A 16,952-nucleotide genomic window follows, 5' to 3' on the forward strand; every position below is an offset into this window, starting at 1 on the left:
TACATTCATAGATTAAAACATAAAATAACAAATCCTTGATTTCTCAGACTTTTATGAAATACGATTTACAAATCATGATTCAAGTCAAATGAATCCGTGGTGAGACCTAACAAATAATTGAAGTGCAAAAATATTACTTACTTTATCCAAAAGTTTCTTTGTCTCTTTAGTCAGATCATCATGTGAAAATTTACAATTGTCTCCTTGGTAACATTTTGCTCCACTATGATAGAACTTACATGGAAATTCATGTAAATAAAAATATTAAGGAATAGACCAAGTGAAATCAAACTCTAATATTTTTAAACCCAAAAACATAACTGTGCTGAGTCAATAAGACTGTATTACTATATATTGTACTGAATTTTTTACAATCATGTCAGAGTAGACAATTTAATTTTTAAGATGAAATATTTCAATTATGCAGCAAAACAGTCAAAGATTTTAATCTTCCTCACTATATTAAGCTAGAAAATTTTTTAAAGAAAAAATATAATTGTTACAGCAAATACTATAGTATGTCAATTATGTAAGTTCTGTTACTTTACACAATAAAAATTGTAGACAGAGCAAATAAATTTTGTAGCAAGAGCTTCTATCTATGAAGAAAACAAAAGGGCTCAATAGGTCATGTTAAAGTCAAATATCCCAACATGAAAACTACAAGCTAAGCTATCTTGTGATTTTGGAAACAAATTTTAAACTTCTAAAGAAAATATTAAATTCAGAAGTTTATTGAAAATTATGCCATTTTCAGGTGGTTTACATTCAGGGAATTCCTGAGGGGTTTTAGAAAATTTATTACTGTAATCAGCACTTTGACAGGATCAAGAGAAAAAAATATGACCATAGAAGATTCTATTTTAAATTTAAAACCAAAGTAGGTTTTCTAGAGATTTTGAAAAACCTCAGTAATGTTTTACAACCTCAATATTTTGGTTAACATCTTTTTAATAAAGGATATTGTGCATATAAATGCAGTTCTCTCCTTTGGTACAATATCCTTGTAAATAAAATTTGCAGATCTCCTTTCTCTTCTCCAGCTCTGCATCATGATCAAATTTACACTGATCTCCCTGTCACAAAAGAAAAAAAGAAAGAGAAAAAAAAGAAACAATTGAGTATTCTCTATGGTGTGTCATGGTGGAACTATGGCCATATCTTCAGTGTTTAAATAATGATCTACTAATAATTCAAACCACCCCCTTGGAAGTCTTGCCCAAGACAGCGGATGTGGCTATGTACAGGGGCAGCGCAGTGAGCATGGCCCCAGCAGCTGCTGCCTGGATTACACCAGCACTCACCATTTCTAGCTGAGCTACTGTGGGCACTTATTTGACCTCCCGGTCTGGCCGTGTTTAAAATGGGGATAATAACAGTAACTACTTAATAGGCTTGCTGTAAAGATTAAAACATTTAATATTGTAATCCACTTTGAACAGTACTTGCCACACAGTCAGCGTTATGTGTTTGTTAAAAAAATCTGATTTCAACAAATTATATTACTGTCCCAGAATATAATTAAATGAGCTCTGATATACAGTATTTCCATAGATACACTTTGAGGATACACTTTGAAGAACCAGCTTTATTATTTATGAAGATATAAAGATACACTTTGAAGAACCAGCTTTATTATTACAACTGTATGAGAAATGAAAAAAACTAACCACCCCCTCAAAAGACTCTACATTTTAAAGACTATTTTGGAAGTTAAAATGATTTATGATAGCCCCCCCGAAAATTTACCTTAATACATCTCCCTTCCAGAAAGTATTTACAGATTTGTTTTCCTTTGTGTTCCACTGTGTGCTGATTAATGAATTCCTGAGTCATAACCTTCCATTTTTTCCCTGGTTTACTATACTGTAAGAAAGAAAAATTAATTTGAATACAACATATGAAATATTAAATATGTACTAAAATGGATAGTCAAATGGATTGGGAAAGCAGTACAAATTACTATTTAAAGTGGTCAAGAGGGGACATTCAGATGCTATTCATTTATTTAGAGAGATAGGCTTATAATACACTGCTCATTGCTACTAGTGGTCGCAAAGAACCCTATTTCTATTTTAAAGAGGATGTACAACTACTTTTTAAAAATAAAATTATGAAAAGCTTGAAAATTAACAATAATATTCTGTTGGCAAAGATGTTAAATGTGCATTCTTGTGATTGTTGATAGCTATGTTATAAAAGATTTACGATATCCATACTGTTTAACAAAAAATTTGTACTTTTCAGAAGTATTCTGAAGGAATTATCAGGGAGGCACACACACATTTATTCACAAAAATAACTACTGCAGAATTACTTTACATGATAAAACGACAGACAGACACCTAGAACTACTCCACACATCCCAAACAATGAGACCAGTCAAATACATTATGATGCCGATCAGTGGTAGATTAGTATGTAATCAATACAAACGGATGAGATGGAAAGACAATTTAGGGATATAAGAAAATGTTTACTAAGTAGAAAATTGATCTGAATTTTATAATAATAAAGACAAAGAGAAAAGACTAAAAGAATATACGCCCATGTTTAAGAGTGTATGTCTCTAGATGGATCTCCCCCAAAATAGAGATTTTTTGCATGTGTGGTTATTCCGTACTTCCTTTGGGGAAAAAAAAAAGGGAGGATGTATTTCCTTTAACTTTTAAAGAATAACAAAAAGAAGTATATGGTAGAAAATCTCACAGCCCTACCTGTTTTCCTTCCTTTCTCCTTAGACCCCTATCCAACTTTTGCTGAGTACTAGAAGATTGAGTAAGAAGCGAATGACGCTTAGCCATGCTCAGGACTTACATTCGTAAGTTCTATAAAACAGCACTGCTTTTCAAAAACCTGGTATGCACCATGCTTTGTATACAGCAGGAGCTCACAATAACTATTTGCTTTTCTAATTTGATTTGTTTCCCTTCCTTCAATTTGCTAGGAGATGGAGAACAAAACACAACCTACTGAAAATAGGAAACTGCCTCACAGTAAACACCGGAGGCAAGAGATGGCTACTCTTAAATCTGATCCTCAGTGCTTGCGTTTGAAATACACATTTTACTGCAAGAATTCTGAGAAAAAAGGTACAAAAATACCAAGAAAACAGATAATCCTATAAGTTCTTTTTAAAAATATAAGTATACGGAATTGCCCCAGGAAAAACGCAGTGAAATTGCTTATACTATTCTCTGATAGGATCCTTTAAAATGTCTTAAATTTATGTGAGTTTGACTCACAAATATTTTCTATTTCCAGGCTCATTTAGAACAAGTAGATATAAATGACCAGCTCACATATGCCTTCTGTACAAAGAATGATGGCTATAATAAAATAGGAAGCCAAGGAGAATGCATTATACAAAATCAACAGGCCAACTTGAAGAATGTAACTGAAATTAAAAAGTAAAATATTAGGTAATCACCAGAAAAACCCAAAACCACTCTGAAAAATGCACCAAGTTGTACCTTTATTTCATCAGTAACTCATTCTATGTTACTTTCTAATGATGTGCCTCATTGTTTTAATAGAGGATAGCGGGTTTTTCTGATTTGTTTTTTAGTTTAGTTTAGTTTAAATGAGTAGAAAGTATATCAGTATCCATAACCATGAGAAACTTAATTATAATCAAGATACTCTAGAAAATCTAAAGCAACTTTAACAAAATTTTAGGACAAAATAACATGCCTAGAAGATCTGATCTTTTAAGTCTAAGCCTATAGAAGCAAATGTCCTCTATCTTTAAGATCTCTTGTAATATAAGAGTTGGAAGAACCACAGAAGTCATTTATAAAGTTCATCACCCTCACTAGACAAATGTGAAAAGTGAAGATTAGAGAAATTAGTGACTTGCCAAGAGTCATATGGCGAGTCAGGGTAGAACTCTTTGCACTGTATCACACTACCTCTAAGAAAACACTTCAATTCAAGAAAGAGGGAGGAAAAAAAAAGAGGGAGAGAAAGGAAAGATGGAGAGAGGGAAAACTAAACTACCTACTTGGTTATTTTAAAATGTATTTACTCTAGAAGATGTATTATATTGGCATAAGGAACAAGAGCATAAAATATTTTTAAAAATATATAAGGAAGAGGGAATGAAAAGATCTGCCAGCAAAATAGTATGTATTTATACAGAAAATGTAGCAGCTGTTACAAATACAAAAAAAATTAAGCAGTTTAATGGCCGATAGAATAAATAAGTCCTTCAAATCTATCAAAAATTTGCTTGTCCTATGACCACCCTTGAGTGTTCAAGACAGTTCTTGTGGACATACAAGTATCTGTGAATTTATCTGGCTTTTGGAGGATCTCACACTCCCTGGAAAGGATGGAAATGGATCTATGTTGGCCACTCTGGCATGTTCACTCTAACCTGGATAGGTTTCCCCCAGACCACTCCCGAATATGAGCTACTTGCTTGGGCTCTGGCACTCTCCTGGTTGTTTCTGGAATCATAACAAGAAATCTCTCTTGACAGCCAATAAACTGACACAGCTGATAACATTTTAATCTTAATAAACAAAAGGAAAAATATTCTAAATCTGATGAACGCAAAAGAAATAATTTATTCTGATTTTCTACAACATGATGAGGAATCTTTTAGTTGCAATCCAGATCTGTAAACATGTTAGTGCTTGAAGATCTCCTTAGAGTTAATTTAATACCATACTTTCATTTTACAAATTAAGCAAACCGAAGCTCAGAGATAGGTAGTAACTTGTTCAAAGCCACACTTTCTTGGAAGCTAATTTTTTTTCCAAGCATAGTGTGTACCTATTGGATATAGGAGAAAGCTTACTTTCAGACAGCATTCATATTAACTTGGTCTATGGAAAGCAGCACATTCTAGAGGAGTGTAGGAAAATGAACAGGCAGGTTACAATCACTCAGAAATTCTAAGCTTGTTTCCATAGCTGCTATTGAGTGGAACAGTGAGTGGCTCAATGAATGTTAATAAATTGGGAAGGGGTGGGGGGGGGATGTTCCGGGTCAAGTAAAATATGAAAACAATGGATTGAACAAAGTAAAACAGACTTTTTATACCTAAGTTGCAAGAAGTCTTTAATACATTAATGTCAACTGAGAATCCCCAAGAGTAGACTGGAATGTGCTGGGTTTCACAAATTTATTTGGGCCTGAACTTCTTTTTTTAGGTCATACTTATTAACATCTCCCTAAACAGTATACTAACTAAGGAGTACATATTAAGAAATCTTTGCCCCTTATCTTTAAACCCAGACATGAGAAAACCAAGCATTTTCAAATTACAATATATTGCTATCCCTTTGCTCTCACTCAAGGTTGTAGCTTTTAATAACCTACCCTTGCTCTATATAATTCAATCAGTCTTACTGGAACAGTGGCAGAAAACTGGATTTGGACCACTTTAATCCCAAGAGTGGCAACAAGGCTGCAATGTACATGTTCAAAATTCAATTAACATATATTTATTCAATATCTACTATACACAAGGTACACAAGTTCATCTTTCCAACCATTTATATTGCCTTTTCTTCTCTTTCAATGCTTTCAGTTCTAATAAGTTCATTTACTACTATAGTATGTCCCTTATTAGTGATGCTTCATATTGAGCTACTAGCATTACACTGCCCTTTGCATCTGGGGAAGATGACTCCTAGGAACAAAAAGTACAACAGAGAACTACTAGAGTCACATTTCTGCTTTCTGACATACCACTTTTATTTTGAGGTGCTTTCGAACACATTAATTTTATTTCAAGGTCACCTAAATTTGCATCTCTATACAGTTTCTTGACTAATTAAAACAATTCTTTTTTTTTTTAGAATCTATTTATACTCTTTTGATCTTAGCTGGAAAATTTTCATTTACTAGGAAAGTAGCATTAAAATCACGATGCCTTCTCTGCGGCCAAACAGGTTAAAAGATGGAAAAGCTCTCCTCATTATCTATAAATTCTCAGTACCTCTTGATAGTCATCCATTCCTGAAAAAATATTAGGCCCTTTATTGGTTCTTCCCCCACGGTCTTTGCGTTTGATTTTCTTCGGCAAACCACGTCCACGACCAACATTAAAACTTTTAACCCTCTGTTCAATACCTAAAAGAGTTAAAATGTACTTCAAATATCATAGAAAAACAACACACCCCTCAATCTATTAGTTTATAGGGAACAGCATATTTCAAATAGTCTATAATATACAGTGCATTCTTTTTCTTCCTTTCTAGAGTCAATGAAAAAAATTAATTATAGCTTTACATTTTACTTTCCAGGTAGTGCTTCTCATTCTTTTTTTTTTTTTTTTTTTTAAGGGCTATTGGGAGGGCAGGGCACAAGAATACACATGGCTACAGAAGTCAAAGCTAGTTTTGTTCTTTTCAATTTTCCTCAGAATAAGAAATAACAATCCTTTCTGTTTTTAAGAGAATTAAATATTATATTCATCCTTAAGGAAGACATTGTAGGTATTAGTGGTTAATTTGACCAAACTGAGTTTCTAGTGATAATTCTGAGTAGGTATCACATGTATTTTCAAGTAAAATTTATACCTGTCTTTTACTTTTAAAAAACTTGGCATTTAAAAGTATCTGCAATTGCAAAAATTATGTATTAGGATAGTAAGTTACTATACAGAGTCATTTCTCATTTTACCAAAGTCACATTCAACTAATACATTTTCTTACATATTAAGTGATCTTAAATCTACAAAACAGCAGATAAATATATGAAAAAATGTTTTACTTTATTAAAAGAAATCAGAGAAATTAAAAATTTTAAAATAACATATCAATTTTTACCTCAAAGAATAGTATTGGTAGGGATTTGGAGAAATTGGCATTTCCACATACTGGTGGGGTGTTATAAATTGGTCTACCAACTTTTTGGAAATCAACCTGGTATGTGGATCAAAAATCTTCAAATGTGTGGCTATATCTTTTGATTTAATTCTGCATTTCAGAATTTATTCTTGAGAAAAAAATACTGTGAAGATGTTCTTTGACACAGGTATAAATACACAGGGTTAATCACAGAATTAAAAGAAAAAACTGGGTGCAACTTAAATCTCAAGTGATTACACAAACCTAAGAATCTGTTGACAAATTATGGTATATCTATTTAATTGAATACAATGTTGGCATTAAAAGCTACTCATTAACATAAGAATGACTGAGATACAATTCATAGTTAAGGGAAAAAACAAGTTAAACAGTACGCATAGTTCTTTGCTAAAAATAATTGTCAGAAAAATTCTGGAAGAATGTACACCAAAACTATTTATAGTAATTATTTCTGCGTGTAAGGATCCAAATTACTTTTGTTTTATCTTTGATCTTTGTTGGGTTATTGTTTCCACACATAGAAAAAGTTTTCTGCATTTGACCATATATTACTTTCATAACTAAGGGGGGAAAATGAATACCAAAAATAAAAGAATACTCAATTCTTTAACAGAACAAACAGGAAGAGCTTGAAAGGGAAAACCCCAGGTGGGAATGGATGAGCAAAACCTCTCTATGTTCCCTTATTCCCCAAGTGGAATGATTCCTGACACCACTATGTCTAGACTTCAGGAACAAACTTACTAATTACAATAGCATATGCACAGACAAATGCCTTTCCTTTTTAGGTCAGCAAAGCCTGGGTTCATATTTTTCAAAGGAATTTTGCTAAGAAATCAAGAAAAAAATAAAGTCACAAAAATAATCACATTTGCTCATAACTGATTCCTTTTTTCAACAATATAGAAAGTATAGCAACATTGGGTTTGGGGCTAATTTCTTCATCTCAGCCTCATCTTGCTCCAGTTTTCTTGAAGCAGACATTGAGGGGACAATTCATAAGGTTGATTTGACTTTTATGTGACCCACAGTTTCTATGGCAACTTGCCCTGGCCTCTCCAGGGATCATGTGCCTCGATACAGCAGATGAAGTGATGATCACTCCAGAAATTTCTTTAGTTTATGTTTTTATTTCCAATCTTGAAGGATACCCATAATCCTAAATATAAGTACATTTGCACAGCAAAGATGATCACCATCTTTTAAAGTCTAATAAAAGAATAACTCCTCAGAATTCTGTCTTTACATGTCTAAAATATAAAGCAATGCATAGAGTAACAGAAACAACTGAAAAAGGTAAGCCATTTTTTCAGTATACTGATATCATTATACAAGGAAAGGGAAAAAACATAATGGGAAAGTTGTTTTACATTTTTATATGCTTTAAAAATATTAACATATCTTTCTAATTCAAATATTAAGATACCATGGAGACTGAAATATTTGCAGTCTCAAAGTCTATAAAATAAATATATATATTTATATAAATATATATATATTTATATAAAATATATTTGTTCTCAAAGTCTATAAAATAAAAACAAATTCAGGAACCATGGGAATAAGCTGATCTTGAGAAAGGACTGAGAAATTTAGGTTGTTACTCCATAGCTACCTGTTGTAATAAGGTTCTCATACTCAAAGACAGACTGACAATTTCACACTTACCTTGCTGAACTTTCATTCTTTGTTTTTTCCCTGGTTCTTTAGAAAATGATGATCCTAAAGCAGTAGTTGAAGTTTCTTTAGCTTGTCTGTATTGTTTCAGCTGACTGGCAAAATCTTCCTCTGTTTCCTGACTGTAGGTACCGAAGTTGTCATCACTGTACGTACTGTACTCATCATATTCTTTACTTTTAAATTTTTTGTTATGTTGACTCTTCTTTGATGTCATGTAGCTTCCTGATAAATGTCCATGCTAAGTGAAAATGGACAATTGTTATCAGGATTTTTCAGTTAAATAGATGAATTGATAGTAACACAGGACATCCTTTTTCCCTCAGAAATTTAGAGAAAGAAGGGGAAAAGATAGTTGTAGTTCTGACTCTTGGTTAGTACTTATCTATGACAGTATTTTAAACTAAGTTCAAAAAGCTAAGTGCTACTCTGGTATTTATTAAACATTATAAAGTTCATAGATCTTGCTGGTGAGTGTGTTTTGTTCAGTTTTTGTTTTCCATCTCCCATGTCTCAATATTTGTACACAAAAGTATACTTAAAAATCCACACCATTATACATGTATTCCTTTTCCAAAAACTTTAAAGTATTTTTGAAAATATGGAAAATATAGTAAAATAGTTTGAGGTGGAAGAAAATATATATTCTCCTAATACTGTCCCAAATGACAAGTTTAAGCATATTATACTTAATAAAAAAATGTGTGGAAATTTCAGAAAAAGGAAATGTTTATATCTGAGGTCTAACAAGGATTTCCCTAAAAGTTAAAAACATCTAGTGAAAAAATTGCTCATTAGGAAATACTTATAATATACATTATTAATTTTATTAATAATTTATTTTACTAAAGCATATGAAAACTAAGAATAGACTTTAGTCCTACAATTTTTTTTAAAGCAGCATGAAGCCTAATGCGGGGCTTGAACTTACAATCCTGAGGTCAAGACCCGGACACTTAACCAACTGAGACACCCAGGCACCCCTAGTCCTACAATTTTATTTAATGATAGTATTCAATTCTATCTCTAGTCACTAAAATATTTATATTAGTTCAGTCATCTCTTCTGTCAATTGTTTTTAAAAGAAAGGAAGAAAAAATGCACCTAATTACAATTTGAAAATCTAGAAAAACCCAGACCATGATTCATCTTTAGCTTAGTACATTTTAAATACAATATAAAAATACTGTCTGCCGTGGTAGATTACCAACATGAGACTATGTGTTTTTAATAAATTGCAGGGAAATGTTAGGATCTTTTCTGAAATTATAAAACAGAGAAAAAAGTACTTAACTAAATATATCAAGAAAATCAGTTAGCTCATCAATTTTAAATTTTAAAGACATTGTATTAGATTTCTGACTTGTTTTAAGCAGTGTTTTAGAGATTTTTTTTTTTTGTTGTTTGTTTTTTCTAAAATCAACTGTTCTCATCTAGCACTTCAGAAATTCAGAAGGGGATTTATAATTGTAGGCAAAAGGCAGTGTTTCTGACATTTTTAATAAAAACACTATGAAAATAAAATAAAAGGTAATTGCTTAGACTAAGGCGAAGATTTATTAATTAGCTGGATGGTACCAACTTTTCTTTTTATTAAAAAATGTGATTCCAGGGGCGCCTGGGTGGCTCAGTCTGTTAAACGTCTGTCTTCAGCCCAGTCATAATCCTGGAGTCCTCGGATCAAGTCCCTCATCACGCTCCCTGCTCAGTAGGGAGCCTGCTTCTCCCTCTCCCTCTGCCTGCTGCTTCCCCTGCATGTGCTCTTTCTCTCTCAAATAAATAAATAAAATCTTTTAAAAAAAATGTGATTCCATGATACACTAGACCAGATGGATTTAATAGATATACTCAGAACATTCCATCCTAAAACAGAATACACATTCTTTTCAAGTGCACATGGTACACTCTCCAGAATAGATCACATATTAGATCACAAAACAAGTCTCAACAAATTAAAAAAGACTGAAGTTATACCATGCATCTCTTCTGACCACAACACAATGAAACTAGAAATTAATCACAAGAAAAAAATCTGGAAAGAGCACAAATACATGGAGGTTAAGTAACGTGCTACTAAACAATGAGTGGGTCAATGAAGAAATCAAAGAAGAAATTAAAAAAATACATGGAGACAAGTGAAAATAAAAACACAACAGTCCAAAATCTTTGGGATGCAGCAAAAGCAGTTCTAAAAGGGAAATTTAAAGCAATACAAGCCTACCTCAAGAAGAAAAAAAATCTCAATAACCTAACCTTATACCTAAAGGAGTCAGAAAAAGAACAAACAAAACCAAAAATCAGCAGAAGGAAGGAAATAATAAAGATTAGAGGAGAAATAAATGATATGGGAAACTAAAAAAGCAATAGAACAGATCAATGAAACCAGGAACTGGTTCTTTGAAAAGACAACAAAATTGACTAAATCTCTAGTCAAACTCATAAAAAAAAAAAAAAAAAGAGGACTCAAACAAAATCAGAAACAAAAGAGGCGAAATAACAACCAATACCACAGAAACACAACAGACTGTAAGAGAATATTATGAAAAATATGCCAATAACTGGACAGCCTAGAAGAAATGGATAAACTCCTAGAAACACAAACCTACCAAAACTGATCAGGAAGAAATAGAAAATTTGAACAGACTGATTACTAGCAATGAAATTGATTCAGTAATCAAAAAACTCCCAAAAACAAAAGCTCAGGACCCAAATGGTTTCACAGGTGAATTCTACCAAACATTTAAAGAAGAGTTAATACCTATTCTCCTCCAACTTTTCCAAAAAATAGGAGAGGAAGAAAAACTTGCAAATTCATTCTATGAGGCCAGCATTACCCTGATTCCAAAATCAGATAAAGACACCACCAAAACAGAAAACTATAGGCCAATATCTCTGATTAACATATATGCAAAAATCCTCAACAAAATATTAGCAAACCAAATCCAACAATACATTAAAAATATCATTCATGATGTTCAAGTGGGATTTATTCTTAGGCTGCAAAGGTGGTTCAATATTCACAAATCAATCAATGTGATACATCACATCAATAAGAGAAAGGATAAAAACCATATGATCATTTCAATAGTTAAAGAAAAAACATTTAACAGAGTATAACATCCATTTGTGATAAAAATCCTCAGCAAAGGGGTGCCTGGGTGGCGCAGTTGTTAAGCGTCTGCCTTCAGCTCAGGGCAGCGTTCTGGGATCGAGCCTCACATCAGGCTCCTCTGCTGGGAGCCTGCTTCTTCCTCTCCCACTCCCCCTGCTTGTGTTCCCTCTCTTGCTGGCTGTCTCTGTCAAATAAATAAATAAAATCTTAAAAAAAAAAATCCTCAGCAAAGTAGGTTTAGAAGGAACATACCTCAACATAATAAAGGCCTTATATGAAAAACCCATAGCTAACATCATACTCTATGGGGAAAAACTGAGAGCTTCCCCCTAAGGTCAGGATCAAGACAAGGATGTCAACTCTCACCTCTTTTATTCAACATAGTACTGGAAGTCCTAGCCACAGCAATCAGACAAGAGAAAGGAATAAAAGGCATCCAAATTGGTTAAGGAAGAAGTAAAATTTTCACCATTTGCAGATGACATGATACTATACAGAGAAAGCCCTAATGACTCCACAAAAAACTACTAGAATTGATAAATGTATTCAGTAAGGTCACAGAGCCTACAAAATCAGTATACAGAAATTTGCTGGATTTTTATACACTAATAATGAAGCAGCAGAAAGAGAAATTAAGAAAACAATCCCATTTACAGTTGCACCAAAAATAATAAAATACCTAGGAATAAACTTAACCAAAGAGGTGAAAATCTGTACTATGAAAACTATAAAACATTGATGAAAGAAATGGAAGAGGAGGGGTGCCTGGGTGACTCAGATGGTTAAGGGTCTGCCTTGGGCTCAGGTCATGATCCCAGCATTCTGGGATCAACCCTACATTGGGCTCTCTGCTCAGCAAGGAGTCAGTTTTCCCCTCTCCTCCCACTCATGCTTGTACTCTCTTTCTCTCTCTTTCCCTCTCTGAAATATATAAATAAAATCTTAAAAAAAAAATTGAAGATGACACAAACAAATGGAAAGACATTCCATGCTCATAGACTGGAAGAACAAATATTGTTAAAATGTCTATACTACCCAAAGCAATCTACAGATTTAATGCAATCCCTATCAAAATACCAACAGCATTTTTTACAGAACTAGAATAAACAATCCTAAAATTTGTATGGACCCACAAAAGACTTCGAATGGGCCAAAACAATCTTGAAAAAGAAAAACAAAACTGGAGGTATCACAATTCCAGACTTCAAGTTATATTACAAAGCTGCAGTAATCAAAACAGTATGGTACTAGCACAAAAACAGACACATAGATCAATGGGACAGAATAGAAAGCCCAGAAATAGCCCCACAATTATATGGTCAATCAATCTTTGACAAAGGAGGCAAGAATATGTAATGGGAAAAAGACAGTCTCAGGGCACCTGGGTGGCTCAGTCAGTTAAGTGTCTGCCTTTGACTCGGGTCATGATCCCAGGGTCCTCGGATTGAGCCCCATGTTGGGGCTCCCTGCTCAGTGTGGAGTCTACTTCTCCCTCTCCCTCTACCCTCCTCCCCCACTGTGTTCTCTCCTGCTTATTCTGCTTTTTCTCTCTCTCAAATAAACAAACAAATAAATAAATAAATAATCTTTTTAAAAGAGAAAAAAGAAAAAGTCTTTTCAACAAATGGTGTTGGGAAAATTGGACAGATACATGCAAAAGAATGAAATTGTACCACTTTCTTACACCATACACAAAAACAAACTCAAAACGGATTAAGGACCTAAATGTGAGACCTGAAACCATAAAAATCCTAGAAGAGGCCACAGGTAGTAATTTCCCCAACATTGGCTGTACATCTTTCTAGATGTGTCTCTTGAGACAGGGGAAACAAAAGCAAAAATAAACTATTGGGACTACCTCAAAATAAAAAGCTTCTGCTCAGCAAAGGAAACAACTAGCAAAACTAAAAGCCAATCTACTGAATGGGAGAATATATCTGCAAATGACATATTTGATAAAGGGTCAGCATCCAAAATATGTAAAGAACTTAATCAACTCAACACCAAAAAACAAATAATCCCCAAAAATGTGATTCTATTAATGCTTCAAGGATATATTTCAATAATCTAGGACTAAAGAGCACTCTTTAATGAGTATGAACTTTTCTCTGCAGATTAGATGCTTGTTATAACTTTTAATTCTTTTTTTTTTTTTTAAGCAGACTCCATGCCCAGCATAGAGCCCAATGGGGGGCTTAAATTCACAACCCTGAGGATCAAGATCTGAGCTAAGATTAAGAGTCGGATGCTTAACTGACTGAAACACCCATACACCCCCAAAACTTTTAATTCTTTTTTTTTTAAAGATTTTATTTATTTATTTGACAGAGAGAGAGAGAGCATAAGCAGGCAGAGCGGCAGGCAGAAGGAGAGGGAGAAGCGGGCTCCCAGCCAAGCAGAGAGCCCAACGAAGGGCTCGATCACAGGATCCCGGATCATGACCTGAGCCGAAGGCAGACGCTTAACCAATTGAGTCACCCAGGTGCCCCCAAACCTTTTAATTCTTAATAATTTAATTCTCTGATTTTTCATAGCTTTTACAAAAATAATCTCCATATTCCTACTTTTTAAAATAGAATTACCCCTAAACTTTCTATTTATTCCCCTAGCTAGTTTTCCCAACTGCGGATATTCCTAATAGCCCCCTAATGATGCAAACCTCCCCTCCTCCCAGGGCTCCTTCTGCAGTCAGAGACTCTAATATTTGGGTCTGGGCATCACCCATGCAGTGCTAGTTTCACGAAGCACTAAATGGATGACATTACAGGAGCAGCCCCAGTTTTCTAGGAGAATATCTCATGCTTCACATGTCCATCATTTGGAATGAACAAAATGCATTCATCAGCAAGGATCTAGCAAGTATTTTTTAAAGCCTTCCTGCAAGAATATAACAGAAATGAAAAAGCCTGTAAGTTCTACCAAAGGATACAGTTTCTCCAATCACTTTGCTGACTGATTATCAGGCTAGATTCCTGGCCAGAGGGCCTACAGGACAGACTGGTTTCTGTAAAATGGAAACTGGTCCCACAATGATCACTATAAACATGAAATAAGGGAATGGGAGCCTTTGAATAAGGATGAAGAAAAGGGAAGATATACTAACTCCTCAAATTTAGTAGCTAGATGTTAATACTATCGTCTCTTTTTGGCCTAAATTATAGAAGTTATACAGCAGACATTTGTTATCTAGGAAAACAGGATTTTTAGGATGTACTTAGGGTATTTTCTAATCTCAGTGAGTCAACTCTAAAACATATGTGGAGGAAATGGTACTGAAATTTCTTTTCTCCTAGCAGACTAAATAATTCCAATCAGTTCTCCTCCTAAAAAATGTACAAAAGATAGACACAATATTTTTTTAAATCCACTGTAAACATCAGAGAGCTATCAAATGTGTGAGGGATTACTGGACCATTAATATCCATGGAGGAGATGAAAATCGTGAGAAATGAGCAGCATCTGGAGCGGTTTTTGCTCTGAAAGCATCAGCCTGACATGAAAAATCAAATGAAAGGTTCAAAAGCACTTCTGACTACCCCTTTAATCTATGGGAACAAAAGGAGAAATCCAGAGTCTAGAAAAAGTAGAAGCCTTAGTAACCCCCACCCATCAATTTTGGGTCAATCTCAAAACATGGATCAGAGACTACAGTCCAATCTATCATCTGGGTGGCCAAGAAGAGTTTCAAACCCTGAAGTTGGAATAAAGTTTGTAAAGGTCACTAAAAATTTGTCAGGAGCAAGTAAAAATCCTCTCTGGAGGAAATTAATATCATCCCAGGCCTCATATAATTTTTACAAAATGCACCATATTTTGCAAACACAATGCTCAGCACACAATACAAAAAGCAAACAAAAAAACCTAGTCATATGAGGAGACAAGATCAGAAAGAGGACCAGCTAAAAGCAACCAGTAATAGAAAGAGACTCCAGGGGCGCCTGGGTGGCACAGCAGTTAAGCGTCTGCCTTCAGCTCAGGAGGGCGTGACCCCAGGGTTATGGGATCGAGCCCCACGTCAGGCTCCTCGCTATGAGCCTGCTTCTTCCTCTTCCTCTCCCACTCCCCCTGCTTGTGTTCCCTCCCTCTCTCATTGGCTGTCTCTGTCAAATAAATAAATAAAATCTTAAAAGAAAAGAAAAAGAAACAGACTCCAGCTATTGAAATTCACGTGACACAGATTTTAAAATATCTGCGCTTGTTATTTTCAAGTAAATGACATGAGAATTTTAGCAGCAAACTGGGAACTATAAAATTACTCTGAAGATTTGAAAAAAAATTAAATTTCTAGGTTTGAAAAATACAAACATGGGAATTAAGAACTTAATAGATGGGGGCGCCTGGGTGGCACAGCGGGTAAGCGTCTGCCTTCGGCTCAGGGCGTGATCCCGGCGTTATGGGATCGAGCCCCGTATCAGGCTCCTCCGCTGGGAGCCTGCTTCTTCCTCTCCTACTCCCCCTGCTTGTGTTCCCTCTCTCGCTGGCTGTCTCTCTCTCTGTCAAATAAATAAATAAATTCTTTAAAAAAAAAAAAAAAGAACTTAATAGATGGATTTAACGGCAAATTAGGTCCTCTAAAGAGAAGAGGAGAAAAGAAAGGTAAAGGATAAAACAAAGCATATGCAGTAAAATGTTAACATTCTGGGAATCTGGGTGAAAGATATACAGGAATTCTTTGCACCATTTTTGGAACTTTTCTACAAGTCATTACGACAAAATTAAAAGTTATTAAAAATAACAAACAGTTTCCCAATATATAAAAGCTAAGAGATTTTATTGACAGTGAAACTGCACCACAAACAATGCTAAATAAAGACTAAGTACTTTAGGTTTAAAAAAATGATACCAGATGGAAATTCAGATCTACACAAAGGAACAAAGAGCACTGGAAGTGAAATGTGGGTAAATATAAAATACCATCCCTTTTCTTTTCTTAATTTCTTTAACTGAATTTTTGAAACAAAAATAATTACATTGTATTTGTAGCGATATATAATAGTATAATGACAATAAATAACTAGAATGTTTAAGAAAATATGAGTCAGTTAAAACAAATGTAATGTGTATACATACAACTGATTTTGTCCTTCAGAGTAGCCCCCATATAAGGCTATATATTTATTAAAATACTTCTGCCACTGTTTTAAAATATTCTATACCTCCTCTTCTGGAACAACTTTTATGGCAGCTTATGAATCAAGAGCTTATAAATCTCATTATTTGGTATTTTCAACTGCTTTGCTATCTGAAATAGTGATGATCATTCTGAGCATTTTTTGATTGTTTGAAATAGTCTCTAAACAACTTTTGATTATTTCTTTTTTTTTTTTAAGATTTTATTT

At 34.1% G+C, this 16,952-nt stretch overlaps 1 protein-coding gene across 3 annotated transcripts in view; it reads right to left on the minus strand.

Annotated features, from left to right (window-relative positions):
- ZC3H6 (zinc finger CCCH-type containing 6) overlaps positions 1-16,952 on the minus strand; it is a 65,548-nt gene that overhangs the window by 14,305 nt on the left and 34,291 nt on the right. For all 3 annotated transcript variants that reach the window (XM_057309084.1, XM_057309083.1, XM_057309085.1), the window contains 5 exons: positions 8,493-8,742; positions 5,951-6,084; positions 1,750-1,866; positions 963-1,076; positions 142-249 (listed from right to left, as the gene is read on the minus strand). In XM_057309084.1, coding sequence (XP_057165067.1) covers positions 142-249; positions 963-1,076; positions 1,750-1,866; positions 5,951-6,084; positions 8,493-8,742 — 723 coding nt within the window. The remainder of the gene's footprint in view (positions 1-141; positions 250-962; positions 1,077-1,749; positions 1,867-5,950; positions 6,085-8,492; positions 8,743-16,952) is intronic.

The sequence above is a fragment of the Ursus arctos genome, unplaced genomic scaffold, assembly GCF_023065955.2.
Source record: "Ursus arctos isolate Adak ecotype North America unplaced genomic scaffold, UrsArc2.0 scaffold_8, whole genome shotgun sequence".
Classification (NCBI taxonomy): domain Eukaryota; kingdom Metazoa; phylum Chordata; class Mammalia; order Carnivora; family Ursidae; genus Ursus; species Ursus arctos.